The following is a 17548-nucleotide window of genomic DNA, read 5'->3' on the forward strand; positions in this document are numbered from 1 at the left end:
GCTACTGATGCTACTGATGCTACTGATGCTACTGATGCTACTGATGCTACTGATGCTACTGATGCTACTGATGCTACTGATGCTACTGATGCTACTGATGCTACTGATGCTACTGATGCTACTGATGACTCATATCTAGTATAGCCATCTCTTGGTCGATATGATACACGCATATAATGCGATGAGGCAATGGAGAACAGAGCTCGCCGGTCACAATATATGTATATGGATCAAGGCTTGGCCAAAATTAACGTACAAATGCGCCAATCCATTTCCAGTGGAGCCGAAAACTACAAAAAAACAGAGAATAGGACCTTTTTACCAACATATCGAGCATAGCACCCCATATCTGCGGATCTTTTCTACGTCCTCGGCCAGTGGCGTTTCTATCTTTAGAAAGACGAAAGAGGCCTCCTGGCGCTGCTGATAATACACTCTACGATCCATAATTGAGCCGATTACCAGATAGCCTTTTTGGCCCTTTTCATAAGATTACTGGTGCATGCGTATGTGGTGTTGTGCAAAGGCTTAGCCACATCGCTCCACTCTATGCGAGGGCACTTGGTCGCGACATCTGCCCATTTTGAGTGACATAAGGCAAATTGTGGCTAAAAGGCAAAGTGAAGATCTTTTGGTAGCGTTCCTCTGTGTTAATGGAAGTTGGGAGGGACCAGAAGCTCGCATTTTTTGAGCTTATCTTTTCGGATCGCTGCGATACGTGACTTCTATCACGCAACAATCGAGGCAAAGGCGCAAGATATGAACAGGTGCTGGGAGGAAGATACGTCCAAGGAGCGGGACATCTGGGCTCCTGAAATTGTATGCACTCCCTGTTCCAAAGACCGCGGTGGGTGGCTTCCCCTGCGCAGTGGATTGATGTCAAGGCACAATCTAGAGTTTTGGAGGCGTGTGCAGAGAATACGCGAACAGATTGTACAATCATAGCGGCGGGGCAATAGACACTTGATCATTTCACAGCGCACATCTGATGGTCTGATGGATCGTATTGACGCGCAAGCCAGCGACTACAGATACAATAAAATGCCACCCTTTCCCCTCCCTATCCAGACCACCGCTTCCGCCTCAACTCCTTCGCCACTTCCGCCCCAAGCCTGCCACTGCATCATGACCATATCACACAGGAAAAACACCTAGTACCAACGACCACTTCGGTCCCTGATCGTCGATGAATGACTGGTGGGCCGGCCATGCGGCCATCGACAAAACGAAAGAGGAGGAGGGCGATGACGATGACGATTAGAGACAAGGAGAAAAAGAGGCAAAGCCAGCATGTTTTCTTCTTCGCATCAACGGACAAGCCGTCGAGTGCAATGAAAAAAAGTGCCACCTGGAGGGAGTGTAATACCAGGGGTACGAGAAACAAATCAAAATTTGTGCCGTAGTACTTACCAGACTAGCTGATCATCCCAAGGTGTTAGTCGCCTCACGCAGGGCCTTGGCAATGTCAACTCCCATCCCAATATCTTGAACATCCGTGATGAGCCGGGTCGTCTTCAGACAGCACACGATGAAGAAGAAGAGGAGAAAGAAGAACAAGAGAGGAGAGGAGGGGCGCGGGATCTTTATGCGACAGGGTACGTATTCAATGAAATATGCTGAGCGAAAATTGCGTCACGGAGAGATGGCAGAACTGACGGAAAGGCAGGCGCGAGCAGATTGAACGCGGTAAACGGCGCGAACGACCTGAAGCACTCATAACATGAAAAAGGTGAGGAAAAAGAACTGTGCGCGAGCAGGGCAGGAAGCGTCATGACCGACCAGTTCGAGCCAAGAAGAGCTACGAAGGAGAAAAGCATCTCCTTAAGCAGATGGAAGAAGGGGAAAAAGAGTAAAGGACGAATCTTCATACGATCGACGTACGTATTCCCCAGATTATAGATTTGACGACACTTGCTTGACATGACGAAAATAGTGTGGCGGTGAGTAGCAGAAAGGCAGGCGCGTGTGTAGGGAGCATTGGGCGAATTTACTTTAGGTTAGAGAAAGTGCCATGTCCAAGGCAAGCAAGCAAGCGTTGTTGTCCAATTTAATATTGGCTGCTGCACTCTTTTCGAGCAGGGCCGGTTCAATACGGGGACACTGCGATGAAATCCGTGACTCTGGGTGTTGCTGTATTATGTGAGAAGTAAACAAGGCGTCTCATGTCGCTGAGGATTTATATTGGATAGGAGCCCTGGTACACTAGAAGTCTATCTATTTCTCAGTTCCATCGACCATACACGCGCCTGAGGCCATCTTGGGAATTTGGTGGGAATGGCCTATAAGTATAGAGGAACGTTGTCCTGGTTTCATTCACGCTCATACTGTCTACTGTTATTCGGTTTCCTGGACGAGAATGGTGGGATTAAAACGGCACTGTGCCCGTGAAAGGCTGGAAGGACTGGTGGTGTGTCTCATCGGAAATGCTGAAAAAGGGGGACCTGAATTGTTGGTCAATTGGATTTTGGAGATTCATCTCTGCGTGTCCCGCGCCAATCTCGCAAAATGCTACATTGCAGAGATAGAACTCATCAAACACAATCCAAGAAGTTTCTCATATCACAGAGCGTTACCATATTTTTTGGTGGTAAAGATTTTGAGTACTTGAACCAGTACACAATCCACGACAAGCGGCGCGTTTCATGCAAGCCACTGCACTATTGGTAATATGATACATATGTTCATCAATGCTGAGTGCCTTCATTGACTCATCATGTGCCTATACAGAGTTGTCAGCAGACCCACTCTCTTTGATCAAGTCCACTTCTTCATTACGTTTTGCTCGTGGCCAGTCTTATTTCCCATATCTTTTCCATAGCCTGATCATGACCATCTACTTGTTGAAATTACAACCCCCTACACATCTAGCTAACTTGAAACAATCAAGTAGGCGGGGTTTACTTAAGCACAGTATTGAAATTTGATTAAAAAATAACCACGAGTATGCACGTCGCCAAACTTCTATAGCAAGTTACAAAGGGTCTAAAGCTGTTGATTGCATAAGAAAACATTAAAAAGAAGAGAAATTTATGACTGTTATATTCGCTACGAATTCTCTTTTGTATACGTTTAGCTTAAAATCAGCAACCTAAAGTCTGTTGATACTCAGCTGCCCATAACAACTCGACGATCTCCTTATGTCCATTCTGCATCGCACATGACACCGGTGTCCTACCAAGTTTATTTTGCAGTAAATGTTTACACCACCCTTTGCGAGCAAGAGTTCCACAATCTCTGCATGTCCGTTGCGCGAGGCAAACCACAACGGTGATTTTCCCTCTGTATCTTTGGAGTCAATGTCCACGCCGTCCTCTAAGACCAGAAGCCTCACAATCTCTGCATGTCCGTTGCATGAGGCAGCCAACAAAGGCGATTCATCGTCTTTATTCTTAGAATCAGGTTCAACGCAGTACTTCTCAAGTAAGAGCTTCACAATCTCCACATGCCCGTTGCATGCGGCAGCCCATAAAGGCGATTCATCGTCCTTATCCTTAGAATCAGGTTCAACGCAGTACTTTTCAAGCAAGAGCTTCACAATCTCCACATGCCCGTAACGCCGCCACCCATAAGAGCGATGGACTACTCTTATTCCTAGCATCGGGTTCTATAGCATCCTTGGCAAGTAGAAGCTTTATAATTTCTTGATGCCCGTTCCGACTTGCCTCCATTGACGCTGTCGCCGTGTTGTCCTGGTTTTGTAAAATTGGCTTCATATTCTCATTTGCGACCAATAGTCGCATAATGGACACATGCCCGTTCCTCGCCGCCAACGATAGAGATGTTTCACCTCTTTCGTCCTTTGATTCCACATCTATGCCTTTCTGCGTAAGCAGTAACTCTACTATCGCCTCGTGTCCATTTTGTATTGCATGTAAAAGCGGTGTTTGGCCGTCGCTGTCTCTGGAATTTACTTTGATACAAGGCTTTGTAAGCAAAGCTTGTACAATTGCGAGGTGCCCATTACTCGCAGCGCAAGACAATGGCGTTTGGTTGAATTTATCTTCCGAGTCTGGTTTAATATTTTCGTTTGTTAATAATAGTTGCACAATTGACTCATGCCCTATTTCCGCAGCCCACCACAATAGAGTCCGACCGCAAGAATCTTGAATATCTGGATCAATGCCGTTCTTGAGCATCAAGAGTCTCTTGATCATTTCGAACCAAGCATCTTTAGCCGAAGGTAACTGCAGCTCAACTTTCTCGTTCGCTAGAATGAACATTAGCACCACCTCCTGCCAATTTACTTTAAGTACCGAAGTTTCATTTCGCTTGCCCCAAAGTTTCAAGGCATCAAAGTGCCTTGCACATAGTAGCTCTGAGACAGTGTCATCTTTTTCTTCTAAACGTTTTAAACGTATTAATGGACCTTCTTCTTCTTCTGATGGTGTTAATAAATAAGTCGGAAACCACCATTGTTCGGTAATAATTTCGTATTCTCTTTTCGCAGCCCACCAAAATGGGGTCTGGCCATCTTTATCTGGAGAATTAGAGTCGACAGTGGGGTTTGTGAGCAGCAAGTTAACCATCTCCACGTCTCCTATCCCTGCTGCCCAAGACAGGGGTGTACGGTGGTTGGAATCTAGAGAATTTGCATCGATACTGTCGGTGGCTAGTAGTAGCTCAACTATCGCTGTTTTCCCATTCCCTGCTGCGTATGATAGTGGTGAACGACCGTTAATGTCCTTTGAATCTGCGTTGACCCGTTGGCCTGTCGCTAGCAGCAGATCAACCACTTCTCTTTGTCCATTCTCAGCAGCGTAAGATAATGGTGTACGGCCACTATCATCTTTAGAATCTGCGTCGACACGTAGATTCGAGGCTAGTAGCAGTTTGATTATTGCTTCCCTCCCCCTCTCCGCCGCATATGATAGCGGTGTCCGATTATCATTGTCTCTAGAATCCTGATCGATATTATCCTTCGCTAGTAACGTTTCCATTGCTTCCGTCGTCCACCCATGTTCTGCTGCCCATGACAGCGGTGTCCGACCCTTGTTGTCTTTAGAATTGGGGTCAATGCCGCTGTTTGCTAGGAGCAGCTGGACCACCACCGCCGCGCGATAATCACATACTGCATAGGACAACGCTGTTCGTCCGTCCTTGGACCTCAAGTCGGGATCCACACTACTCGTAGCGAGTAACAGCATCACCGTCGCTTCGTTATAACCTTTTGCTGCCCACGACAGTGGTGTTCGACCTTCGGTATCTTGAGAGTTAGGATTGACGCGCTCTGTAGCTAGCAGTAGCTTCACTACTGCAGGACTCTGTGTTCTTGCTGCGTGCGATAGTGGTGTCTTATCTTCATTGTCCTTCGAATCCGGATTTACATCTTTTGCTAATAGTAGGCTTACTACTCCCTCGCGCCCGCGTTCAGCTGCGTATGATAGTGGGGTTCGGCCACTGTCATCACTGGAATCCGGATCGATCTTGTTTTTCGCTAATAGTAACTTGACCACTGCCTCCGGTCCATATTGTGCGGCATAAGAGAGCGGCGTTCGGCCATTCGCATCTCTACAGTCCAGGTCGACGCCATGCTTTGCCAGTAGTAATTCTTCAACCTCCACTGACCCGTGAGTTACTGCCCATGAAAACGGTGTCCTTCCCGCGCCTTCTGAGGTATTATCATAGGAACTACAACATTTCGAGTTCAAATTGACGCCCTCAGCGGCTAACAGCAGGTTAACTACCGCCTTGTGTGCGGTGCTTGCGGCAAGTGATAAAGGCGTTCTTCCACTCCGATCTTTAGCATCTGGGTTAACACCATCCGTACCGAGTAGTAGCTTGACTATACCCTCGTGTCCTGCATCTGCTGCATAGGATAGCGGTGTCTGCAACTCTAAGCATTGAGAGTTCGGATCAACGCATTTTGAGGCAAGCAGCAATTTCACTACAGCCTCGTGCCCCTTTTCTGCGGCATGAGACAGCGGCGTCTGTTCGCTGTTACTTTTTGTATCTAAGTTGATACCATCCATATCGATAAGTAGCATGACTACTGCTTCGCTCCCACGCTTTGCAGCATATGATAGTATAGTTTGCCCGTATCTATCTACGGCATGCAGGTAGGTGCCCTTCATAGTAAGCAGAAACCTGACAACCGCTGCGTGTCCGTTACCTGCCGCGTAAAACAATGGCGTTCTTTTGTTCGTATCCTGGACATATGGATTTTGCTTCTTCGCAAGCAGAGCTCTAGCTACGTATTCTAGCCCAAAGTAAGCCGCCAGGTGTAATCCTTACTCCCTGCGGCACTTCTTGGCTGCATGTTTCGTGATATATCCGGCGTAGAGCGGGAGCTAACATCGCTTGACTCGCACCAAGAACTTTGGCGTCACTTTCTAGAAATTTGAAGATCAACTCTTCATCCGTTTAGGCTGTGCGTAAGCATGATATCCCCAGTTCTGTGCTGCGTAGTCGTAAAGGGCATGCAGTTGTAATTTTTCCTCAAACGCTTTGGCTGTCTGGCAACGACCACTTTTGAAAGCGTCAAATGAAAGATATGTAACACAAGTGATTGCAAGATCTGTCTGTGCATCAGGAAACCAACGGCTGCCTGATTGCTCGAAATATTCTTGGGTGGTGTAATGCACTAGGCGAATGATATTGCTCTCTTCGTCAACCGTGACCAATCCGTTACATACGAATATCATGAGGTCAATATGTGAGCAGTTATCAGGATCCAGCTCAGACTTGCCGACTTCCACGGCAAGGGCATGCTGGAGCTCCCGCACAGTGAGCGACCTCTTGGCGTAGGTAATCCACGATATGATCCTCTCTGCAAGTTGCGTAAAATCGGTGCTTTGTTGTCGAATTCTCTTCATGGCATCATCGTATGCCTGATTTAATACTGCAAGCTTCTTTTCCTCTCCTGATCCTTGGTAGCGGCTCTGTAATTGATTTAATGCAGCCTTCACAGCGCTTGGGGTGGTTTTATCCGCAAGGAACTGGAGATACAATTGTGCCAAGAGAAACCTAGCGGTATGTCAGTAAGAGTCCCGATATACACGTCTATATTGTACGTACATTCCGTCGACTGCTTTTATTATTACAGACTTAATGAGCTCTCGGAATCCGCATGGCACCAATTAAGGGTTCGTATGTCAGAGATATAATCTTCGACATATCTCCTTACATCCTCATCATGAGCACGAATCTCTAAAGACAAGGTCCCGTTGAATTGCTCTCTGATTTCCGGGATGTGTCGCGATGTTGCAAAGAAGTTGGCTCCAGTCGCTGCTTGAAGGGAAAAAATTTCCGACAAGAGTGTTTGTCGGCAGCGATTGGATGCTTGGCACTCGTCAAGTGCGTCGACGATAATAAAGACTTTTGAATAGATGGCTGCCACAGACTTGAGAGTTTTTGAGACTTCGTGTAACAATGGTTTAGTCTGTTTAGGGCTATGTCGTTTGTAGAGGGCCTTTACAGCTTTTGGTAGGGAAGGCTGTCTTTGACTCAGTTGTCTGAGTAGACTTTGAATCATATCTTCAGCGCCATGTTTTCTCTGGAAGTTGCAATAGATATAAGCCACTCCAACTGTCGTATCATATTGGAACTGTTCGTCGATATGATTGATGACGACTGATGTAAGAATTGTTTTACCAGCTCCGGGAATACCTGGACAGAATAAAGTCTTGCTACTTCCCTTACACCACTCCTGGAATTCTTTGGAGTTGAGAAGCCATTCGCCGGTTCCTGCTTGCCGTCTCCGTAAGCTGTCACTTTGTTGAGAACCATACTCGGACGTTGTGATCCATTTGAGGATTTCCAAATCTTCCTTTCTATCCAATTTGGACACTGCCGTTGTAACCTTTGCTTCAGTTCTAGAAGTGGCATCAAGGACTGATACGTATTTATATTAGAAACTTGTTACTTATACCGAATATAATGCACCGATATGGACTTACTTTGGCCCACTATATCTTTCACCGGGCGCTCCCCGTTAACATCACTCGGCTGTACATACTCTAGAAGCTCTTTCGCAAACGCCGCAGCTACCGCGGCAGCATGCTCCTGCCAAGCGTCGTTTTTGTGCGAGTCCGCATAATCGCAGATGCCTCGAATAACCATGCACGGGAAATTATTCATTAACCCTGCCGCTTCCATTTCGATGCAGAGAACATGATTACCAAGATCCTTCTTAAGTTTGTCTCGTATGGCAGCGTCCTTGATGACTTGGTTGCCCGATGCGATCAGACCATAGTGTATGCGGATATCTCTCGGTTTCCTCTTCACGGTCCTCGTTTTGTCACAAGATCGGCAGCCACTTGTTACCGCCTCTTCTTCTTCATCATCCTCGTCATATTCTTCTTCTTCCAGGTCACTGCTGGCTAAGGTGACGTTGCTGTCTGTTGATTTCATTGATATGCTCATAGTCGGCTCGAAACAAATTATCTTCGAGTAAATCCGACTTAAGATACTTCGCTGCCAACCTTGGCCACTTCTGTTTCAACTCTTGTAGATAATTTGGTATCTTGGGTCCATTCATTTCATGCCCCGTTTGCAATTTACTCAATGCTGTCCGCAGCGAAATAGGTGGATTGTTTAACGATCCCGTTCTCTCAAATTTACCGTGCTCGCCTTTTCCTCTATCCCATTGGACTACGCCGGAGAATTGGCCAACAGGCGCGCTGACGACGACATCGCCAAGTCGAACTTTAGGTGGAATGCCTCCGCCAATGCCAACCATCAAACCGAATTTAATAGACGGAAAGGTGGATATCATCTAGGTTGACACAGTTGCTGCTGGAATAGCGGCAGTCTCGCCTTGGGGTAAGCAGGCTATAACGATGTTATGGTTCCAGATAGACCCCAAAGTATATGCGTTTGGGTCGTTCGGTGGCTTCGGGAGATCGGGATGCCTCTGGTCTAACATGGCTGTCGCTGCAGTCTGCTCCTTGGACAATGCACAGACCCATCCCACTGTGTAGTCGTTATGAGTCCGGAGATCGGGCGCTGTCGTTGAAGCCATCGAAGGAGGGCTCGGATTCTTATATTGCTGATGCTGAAACACGAATGTTTCAGTCCATTTGCTTCACTTCTTGCAAAGAGGAGAGAGGAGCAACGCACTTACAACTAGTAGGGCAAATGAATTCTGAGAACCAGCGACTGGGCGGTTGTGGAGAGGCTTTATTAGCGCCGACAAGGGCTCTGCGCAAGATCAATGCCGTTGGTTTTAACAGATGAAGATGGGTTGCTGGTTGCTACTCTCGATCACACAACTGTAAATTAATAGATGGTAAATAAATATTTTGTAAATGAGCAGTATATGCACATGTAGTTTTTTACCCCTCGATCTGCCCACGTGCCGCCGTGCAGAATCCGTAGCTCAAATTCATTGGTTAAACATACTGTTATAAGAACAGAGTGTTTAGGGACTGCATAGGCCTTTTCTATTCGTCCATTTGGCGGCTCAGCCTGGCAACGCTGCGCCTTGCTTTATTTCCATGAGAGCCGTCAGCCGTGTCTGCCTTAAGGAACGCCTGATTACGACCTAATCGTCTACTATGCGCCCTCCACTCCGCTGATTTCTTCTACTTCGGCATCCACAGGCAGGTAGCATTGAACTCCTGCTGGGACCAGTGATCCAGTTCTGCTTAGAAGAATCTTTGACTATTCTGTATTCGGTCTCTAAGAAACGTCTGATGTTTTGTCCCGTTGTCCTAGTCAGATTTTTTCACCAAACACTGTTCTACCGCGCCTCAACTTTACAACATCATCCATATCGGAGTTTACGTATTGCGCACAGGACAAGATGATTGAGATAATGGATAAGCGAACGAGACTTGGAAGCGAAGATGAAACCGATCAATCCTTCAGTGCTGCTAAGCGACAAAAACAGGCAATCAGTCCTACAGCTCGATACCAGCCTGAAGACTATACGGTCGGCTGGATCTGTGCACTACACACCGAGACGGCAGCTGCGCGTGCCATGTTGGACTGCATCCATGACGATTTGCCCCGGGCGCCGCAGGACATCAATACATACACGTTTGGTAGTATTGGACATCACAATATCGTTATAGCAAGCTTGCCCGCCGGCTACTATGGGACGAATAATGCCGCTACTGTTGCGAGCAATATAGAAAGGAGTTTCCCGTCTATTGAAATACATCTAATGGTGGGAATTGGTGGCAGCGCACCAGGGAAGCTGGATCTTCGACTTGGTGATATTGTGGTTGGCAGCCGAGTGATGCAATACGATCTTGGTAAAATTGTCGGCGACGGCCAAATTGAGCGGACGGGTTTCTCGATAATCCCACCGCCGAAATTGTTAACTTACATCACAAAGCTTCGCGCGATTCATGAATTGACACCAACGAGGGTGCCAGTTATTCTTCAAGAAATGTATCACAGATATCCCCAAATGGCCTCGTACGCTCGTCCAAACGCCCAAGATCGACTGTTTCGCGCCGACTTCAACCACAATCGTGCCGCAGCTAGCTGTGATCAATGCGATGCGTCGATGCTAGTGCTTCGTCTTCCGAGGACAAATTTTCATCCAAAAATCCACTACGAGGCCATTGCCTCTAGCAATCAGGTCATGAAGCATGGGATCACAAGAGATAAGATTGCACAAGAACTTCAAGTTGCGTGTTTCGAAATGGAGGCGGCTGGTTTGATGAATTTTCCGTATCTGATAATCCGAGGAATTTGCGATTATTCAGACTCGCACAAGAATAAACAGTGGCAAGAATACGCAGCAGCAACAGCAGCGGCTTATGCCAAAGAGTTTTTGAACACCATACCAACCACTGAGGAGGCAACACAAACGACAGTGCAAGTGGTGAAGCCTAGGGCTGGTAGGCTATGGGAGGTTATCCTGATATTACAGAGTCATCGCTAACAGTAATACAACAGATGAAGAGCCTTTGAAAGATTGGTGGCAACGGTTTTTGGACTGTCTGAAATTTGAACAAATCGACTCTCGCCATTCAAACATCGAAGCTGCCTATAAAGCAACGTGCAATTGGTTTTTTCAAAGCCCTGAATATCTCGCCTGGATTGACTCAGCAAAGCTTAGTGAGCATCACGGTTTCTTGTGGCTTGGTGGCAAGCCTGGTGCTGGCAAATCGACAATAATGAAATTCGCATATACACGCGTGAAAGAAGAACTAATTACTAAGAATGCTGTAGTATCGTTCTTCTTCAATGCCCGAGGTGACGTTTTGGAGAGGTCTACAACAGGAATGTATCGCTCTTTGTTACTTCAGCTTCTGCAAAAGTATCCGGATCTCCAAAAAGTTTGCGAGGATTCAAATCTTATTATACAAAAGGGCAGCTGTCCTTCTTCGGAGGCCATTCAACTCCTATTTCAAAACGCAATTTCAAAGCTTGGAAAACGCTCTCTTACTTGCTTTATCGATGCCCTGGATGAATGTGATGAGCTTCAAGTTCGTGACATGGTGCGGTATTTCGAGACCCTAGGGCAACAAGCGGTTGACGATAACATTGAACTGCGCATTTGTTTTTCTAGCCGTCATTATCCTTATATCTTTATTCGAAAAGGTATAAGGCTTACGCTTGAAAACCAAAAAGGCCACGGAGAAGACGTGGTAAGATATATACAAGGAAACCTTAGAGCCGACCCTGGCCCTTTGGTGAAAGAGGTCCAAGCCCAGATTCTTCAAAAAGCAGCTGGAGTATTCATGTGGGTCGTTTTGGTTGTCGATATCCTTAACAAAGAGTTTGCACGAGGTCGCATGTTTGCAGTGATGAAAAGACTTGCAGAAATCCCTGATCGACTAAGCGACTTGTTTAAGGATATTCTTAAACGCGATAATGAAAACATGGAAGACCTATTACTCTGTCTTCAATGGATATTATATGCTAAACGACCCTTGATGAGACAAGAGTTTTATTTTGCTGTCTCGACTGGATTACTGGGTGATGACGAGGACCTTTTGAATGATCTTATGACTCCGATTCCGAACGATATAATTGACAGATTTGTTGTCAGCTCTTCGAAAGGCCTAGCAGAGGTTACCAAGTCGAATCAGCCCACCGTTCAGTTCATTCATGAGTCCGTACGTGATTTCTTAATCAAGGATAATGGTATCCAAGAACTGTGGCCCGAATTCGGCGACGGCTTCGAAGGTTTGTGTCACGACAAACTGAAACGGTGCTGTTATAAGTATTTAGAGCTCATGGGTACACACCTAAGAAATGAAGGTGTCTTTTCAAAAGGAAAGGAAGAAATGAAAGTATTCAGAGTATCTGTATCATTACGAGCCCCATTTCTCGGGTACGCAACTCACAATGTACTATATCATGCTGATAGTGCGGCAAGGAGCATGCCTCAAGATAGCTTTTTAGCTGAGTTTAAACTCAGAGATTGGATTGTCACAAGCAACTTGATCGAAAGCTACAAAGTACGCCGCTATACGGCGACAGCATGTCTGTCTTATATCTTGGCAGACAAGGGGTTTTCGGCTCTAATCCAAACACAACTTCGCCATGATTCGAATTATTGTACTTTAGGCGAGAGGTACCGATATCCGATTTTCGCTGCCATTATGAACGGAAATGTTGCTGCCGTTCAAGCCCTTCAAGGAAAAGATGCTTTATCCGCTGGTGAAACTTCTTGCCGTCCAGAGGATATCAGACATCGCTTGATCTGCAAAGATGAAAATTTCCTATGGGCAATTAGCAAAGGCTATAAGCCTATCGTTGAGTGGTTCATTGAAAATGGGGTAGATGTGAACATGACGAGTCACGATTATAGGCCGGCGTTGTTAATAGACGTGGAGAAAGGTCACGCCAGTACTGCAGAGCTACTGGCAGAAAGAGGCGCAGATGTCACCTTCAAAGACACATACCGACTCCATCAAACCGCACTCATTATAGCTATCCAAAAACACTATAATACCATAGCGGCAATGCTTATAGAAAGAGGTGCAGATATCAACATCAAGGATGACCGCGGTCGGACGCCGCTGATGCATGCTATTGAGCGAAGAAATAAAAATACTATACAGCTGCTTCTCAAAAAAGGCGCAGATATCAACACCAAGAGTCGCCTAAGTCAGTCGCTTTTAAGACTTAAAATTGCGCACGAAAATACTATAGATATCATACAGCTGCTTATTGAAAGGGGTGCAGACATCAACGAACAGGATAGCAGTGGCTGGACGTCACTGCTATATAGCATGAATGAAGGAAGGGATAAAAAAATCATACAGCTTCTCATCGAAAACGGCGCAGACATCAACCTTAATTCTGATGGTGGCATGGCACCGCTGATGCATGCTATAGACCAGAAGATTGATCAAGATATTATACAACTGCTCATTGAAAAAGGTGCAGATGTCAACACTGAGGATTCCGGCGGCTGGGTACCGCTGATGCATGCTATCAGGCATAAAAATAATGAGAATATTGTACAGTTGCTTATAGAGAAGGGCGCAAACGTTAACAGTAAGAATTCCAGCGGCCAGACGCCGCTGATATATGCTATTCAGCAAAGGAGTGATGAAGATATCATACGGCTACTTATTGAAAAAGGTGCAGATATAGATGTTGAGGATTGTGAAGGCCAGACAGCGCTGAATATAGCTTTTCGAATGAAAAACTATCCCATTACTGCATTCTTGATCGAAAAAGGCGCAGACTCTAGCTCAATTGGCTTTGGAGGAACTACTATTGAAGAGCGTTTGGCGGCTTTTACCAGGAGGCCGCAAGTCGAGTATCTCGACTCATCTGTAACGGATGAGGATGACTTGAGGGATTTTGATTATGATGAAGGTTTTATCTAATGGAGAATATTCATGAATAGCAGCCAGTATGCAGCCGTCATTTTATTTTACCTATCTCTGCCCCTGCTTGTCCTCTGAAGATCTGTTTTATCTTCTACTTTCTGTTTTGTGACAACAAGATAGAGACACGTCCTATGAAGGGTCTTATTGCGTACTAACATCTATTCAGTAAAAGAAATGCTATTTATTAGCTTCATCTTACTAGATGGAAATAGCTATCATACGATTATTGTGCCGTCTGCCGAGGACACCATCAGCTCCGCATGCTATGTACTTTCAGAGGTGTCCCCATCACCTTACAACAGCGATTTGGTTCTTAAGAAGGCTTCGCCGGCTAGATCAAATGAATCAGTAGCTTCTTCTCGCTCTGTGATCATAAGCATGGCGTGACGAGCTAGGTTTTCATGGATGTGTTGTAAGTGTGTAAGCTAGTTCAGAGGATGCATTTGCGACTTGCTAACGATTTCACACTAATCATGTATTTTACTGCAGCATTTGGCATAATCAATGCCGACGAACATATTACTATCCACTTCGAAAAACTTTACATGTATGGGGGGTCGGTGAGTGGAACGGCATAAGCTAGATGTCTAGCTTCAACAATTAGCGAGTTACATCCGCTCTTTCAAATGCGATTGTAAGTCCTGTTGATTTCAGCATTCAATATTCCTCGGATTTGTAACAATAAAGCACTTGATATGAGACTAAATCAGCATAACTTAAGTTAACGCTATGTATCATTCAACATCTTCCATATCGCAGTCCAAGTTCATTTTAGGCCTTTAAATCGCCCTTTTACAATACACCATTGTGAATCTCATCTTTTTGCTTGACAAGTATCATGTTGTACTCTCCCCAATCAATTTATGTGACAATTCTCCGGTTGCTCTATATAACATTATAAGGCGTAGAATTGCAGTTGTGCTTTAGAACTATTCCCTCCTATTGAGTTGGAGAAACAAGGCTATAATAATCCACATGTTATCTCCGGCCAAAAAATCGGCTATAATTTGATTCTTACTAACGCATTGATTACAAACAGCATTATCAATGTATTTCTCGACTGACAAATGTGTTTGATGACTAAAAGCTGCGCGTGATATTTCGCATTGGCCGAACAAGACTGCTATTGGTGTTTCTATCTTATCAAACTTTTCAACCAGCACAGCTGCTTTTTAGACCTTCTAGACTATCTAAATTAAGAAATAAGGCTAATGTTATATCTCGCGGGATCCACTTAGCTGTGAGGTCTGCCATTTCATGTTGGCTCTAAATAAGTCGCCGACAGGGTAACGCTAAGACGTTGCCAACCATCCGTTACGCTATAACCTCCGATCCATTCATGATATTATCCGGCCAAATGTAACACTCCCGTCGGCTCGTTTCCATATATCATGGCTGGCTACAAATTTCCTAACAGTAAGCTAGTTACATTTGGTATACTATTCGTTATGTTGCTATAAAAGGGTTCCATCACTCATGTATAGTCGAGCACATGCATCTGAATTTTGAATATGCTTCCTATAAGTATTTTCGGCGGCACTATATCCCGAAACAAGTTTTCTTCATTGTTCTCACAGTTCGTAAATAATCCATTCGTACACTTTAGTTCAATAATTCAGCGGTTTTGGCATTATCAAATCCGCAAACGCTGGAGACTGCGCGCCAACCGCGCAGTTTACACTCCACTCTAGTCCGCCCAACCGAGGTAAATTTGCATTTAGATGTATCTTCCTTTGAGTAAGTTGTCAATCCTTCGGGACAAGGGGCGTGGATACGTTCGTGATGATGTAACATTCCCCGCTCTATATGTGAGATTAAAAAGCGTAGGACCATGGTTGTACATTAGTAACAATCCTGATTTCATCAAGTGGAAGAACGCGAACTTAACTTTATCAACAAGGTCAATATAGCGAGTTAAGTTCCTTCGAGAAACCGAATAAAGCGAAGTTAAGATCCGCAAGCGCTAAGCACTATTAGTTGCCAACAAAGCTACTAGGTAATGGGTATTTAAAGATTGAATACCTATCTTGTCAACGGCTGCTTGCCTTGAAACGTCTGACTCAAAAGTATCAGCAGTCATCTTCTCCTCTGAAACCTTTCGTCATACATCATGTCTCTAAAGACTTTCCCTGTTGTCCAAGTAATGGAGTTGCCCTCTGGGCCACCAGAATACGAGGCATCGCGAAGAACTTTGCTTGAAGAGTTTGCTACCAAGGTGCCAGAGGAACTTCGACTCTCTTCAGATCTGATCAACAATGCCCCTAGGAATGTCACGGACGTCCCTCGACAATGTGGCCTTTTGTCACCGGAAGAAATCGATATCACTGAAAATTACGACGCTACTGCTCTAGCAGCACTCATCAGAGAAAAGAAGCTGACTTCAGTGGCTGTTGCTACGGCATTCGCCAAGAGGGCGATTATAGCACATCAGCTGACCTCTTGTCTTACGGAATGGTTCATGGACGAGGCTATTGAGCGAGCCAAATACTTGGATGAGTATTTGCAATCCACAGGAAAGACTGTTGGACCTCTCCATGGAGTCCCCATCAGCGTCAAAGATGTCTTTCCTGTAGCTGGGCATTGGTCAGGCTTAGGCTTCCTGGTGGCAAGGTTCAAAGACAAGGAAGACTGCCAGCTCGTATCCATATTGCGAGATGCAGGAGCCGTTTTCTATTGCAAAACCAATCAACCTCAAGCAATTATGCATATTGAGAGCACTTCTTTCTATGGGCGCACGTTGAACCCTTACAATACCGGTTTATCGTCAGGAGGATCTACAGGAGGAGAGGGAGCTCTACAGGCTCTGCGAGGATCCGTTCTTGGCCTTGGAACTGACATTGGCGGAAGCATTCGAGTCCCTTCCAGTTTCTGTGGCCTCTATGGCTTCAAACCAACCTCGTATACACTCCCGAGGAAGGATGTCCTGCCAATGGGAGCGTTGGCGGAACTCAGTATTCTGGCCTCAATAGGCCCAATGGGCACTTCTTTGCGAGACTTGGATCTCCTTACTTCCGTTGCTCTCGCATCTAAACCACATTTGTTAGATCCAAGGCTCATCCCCATTCCATGGACGGGTCTCAACACAACACCAAAGACCTCGCCGCTGAAGATTGGCATCATGATGAATGACGGCTTTATCATTCCACAGCCGCCAGTCACTCGGGCTTTGAACTGGGCAGCGGAGAAACTAAAGTCTTCGAATGCCTTTTCTGTCAAATCTTTTGAGCCGTACGAAGTGGCCACAGCTCTCAAGAACATACATCTTGCGCTTTGGCCAGATGGCGGCAAAGGCGTAAGAGAGGTTCTAGCTGCCTCAGGCGAGCCAATGCTTCCTCTGACTCAATGGGAGTTGAAGGATATTGATGGAGTCGAGCTCAGCCCAATGGAAATTCTGCAACAACATGTCACCCGCGATAATTTTAGGAGTGATTTTGCGCGCCACTGGGAATCTCAGGATGTTGACTTCATCATTTGCCCCGCCTCTGTTGGTCCGGCATGTGAGCACGAAACTGGATTTTACTGGAATTACACTTGTTTCTGGAACTATGTCGATTGTCCTGGCGTCGTTTTCCCCACGCCTATCAAAGCTGGAGCTAAAGGTGCTGAAGGCTACGCAGCGGATACTCCTCCGCCACTCAATGAACAGGATAGACATGTGCGAAAGCTATGGGAAGAGGGTGACTTTGTAGGGGCGCCTATTGGTTTGCAGATATTGGCGAGGAAGCATCATGACAATGATTTGTTTGGGGCCTTGGAAAAGCTGCAGCACGTTTTGGAATTGCAATAAATTTGGTGATGGGGGT

The 17548-nt window shown here is 45.8% G+C and overlaps 4 protein-coding genes across 4 annotated transcripts; 3 read left to right on the top strand and 1 right to left on the bottom strand.

The window, feature by feature from the left end:
* Window positions 1-7: 7 nt before the first annotated feature.
* TGAM01_v204182 (hypothetical protein) lies at window positions 8-139 on the top strand (the record flags this gene model as incomplete). Its single annotated transcript, XM_024549365.1, has 1 exon — window positions 8-139. One exon carries the CDS (start codon window positions 8-10, stop codon window positions 137-139), a length of 132 nt encoding a protein of 43 aa, XP_024405829.1.
* A 2996-nt stretch (window positions 140-3135) lies between these two features.
* TGAM01_v204183 (hypothetical protein) lies at window positions 3136-8361 on the bottom strand (the record flags this gene model as incomplete). Its single annotated transcript, XM_018801809.1, has 7 exons — window positions 3136-3171; window positions 3230-3490; window positions 4254-4299; window positions 4408-6196; window positions 6350-6878; window positions 7124-7830; window positions 7896-8361. 7 exons carry the CDS (start codon window positions 8359-8361, stop codon window positions 3136-3138), a joined length of 3834 nt encoding a protein of 1277 aa, XP_018665124.1.
* A 1381-nt stretch (window positions 8362-9742) lies between these two features.
* On the top strand, window positions 9743-13742 carry TGAM01_v204184 (hypothetical protein; the record flags this gene model as incomplete). Its single annotated transcript, XM_024549366.1, has 2 exons — window positions 9743-10790; window positions 10849-13742. The coding sequence occupies 2 exons, from the start codon at window positions 9743-9745 to the stop codon at window positions 13740-13742; spliced, it is 3942 nt and encodes a 1313-aa protein (XP_024405830.1).
* A 2113-nt stretch (window positions 13743-15855) lies between these two features.
* On the top strand, window positions 15856-17532 carry TGAM01_v204185 (hypothetical protein; the record flags this gene model as incomplete). Its single annotated transcript, XM_018801811.1, has 1 exon — window positions 15856-17532. One exon carries the CDS (start codon window positions 15856-15858, stop codon window positions 17530-17532), a length of 1677 nt encoding a protein of 558 aa, XP_018665126.1.
* Between the last annotated feature and the right edge of the window lie 16 nt (window positions 17533-17548).

Source organism: Trichoderma gamsii, assembly GCF_001481775.2.
Source record: "Trichoderma gamsii strain T6085 chromosome Unknown Scaffold_12.2, whole genome shotgun sequence".
Lineage (NCBI taxonomy): Eukaryota > Fungi > Ascomycota > Sordariomycetes > Hypocreales > Hypocreaceae > Trichoderma > Trichoderma gamsii.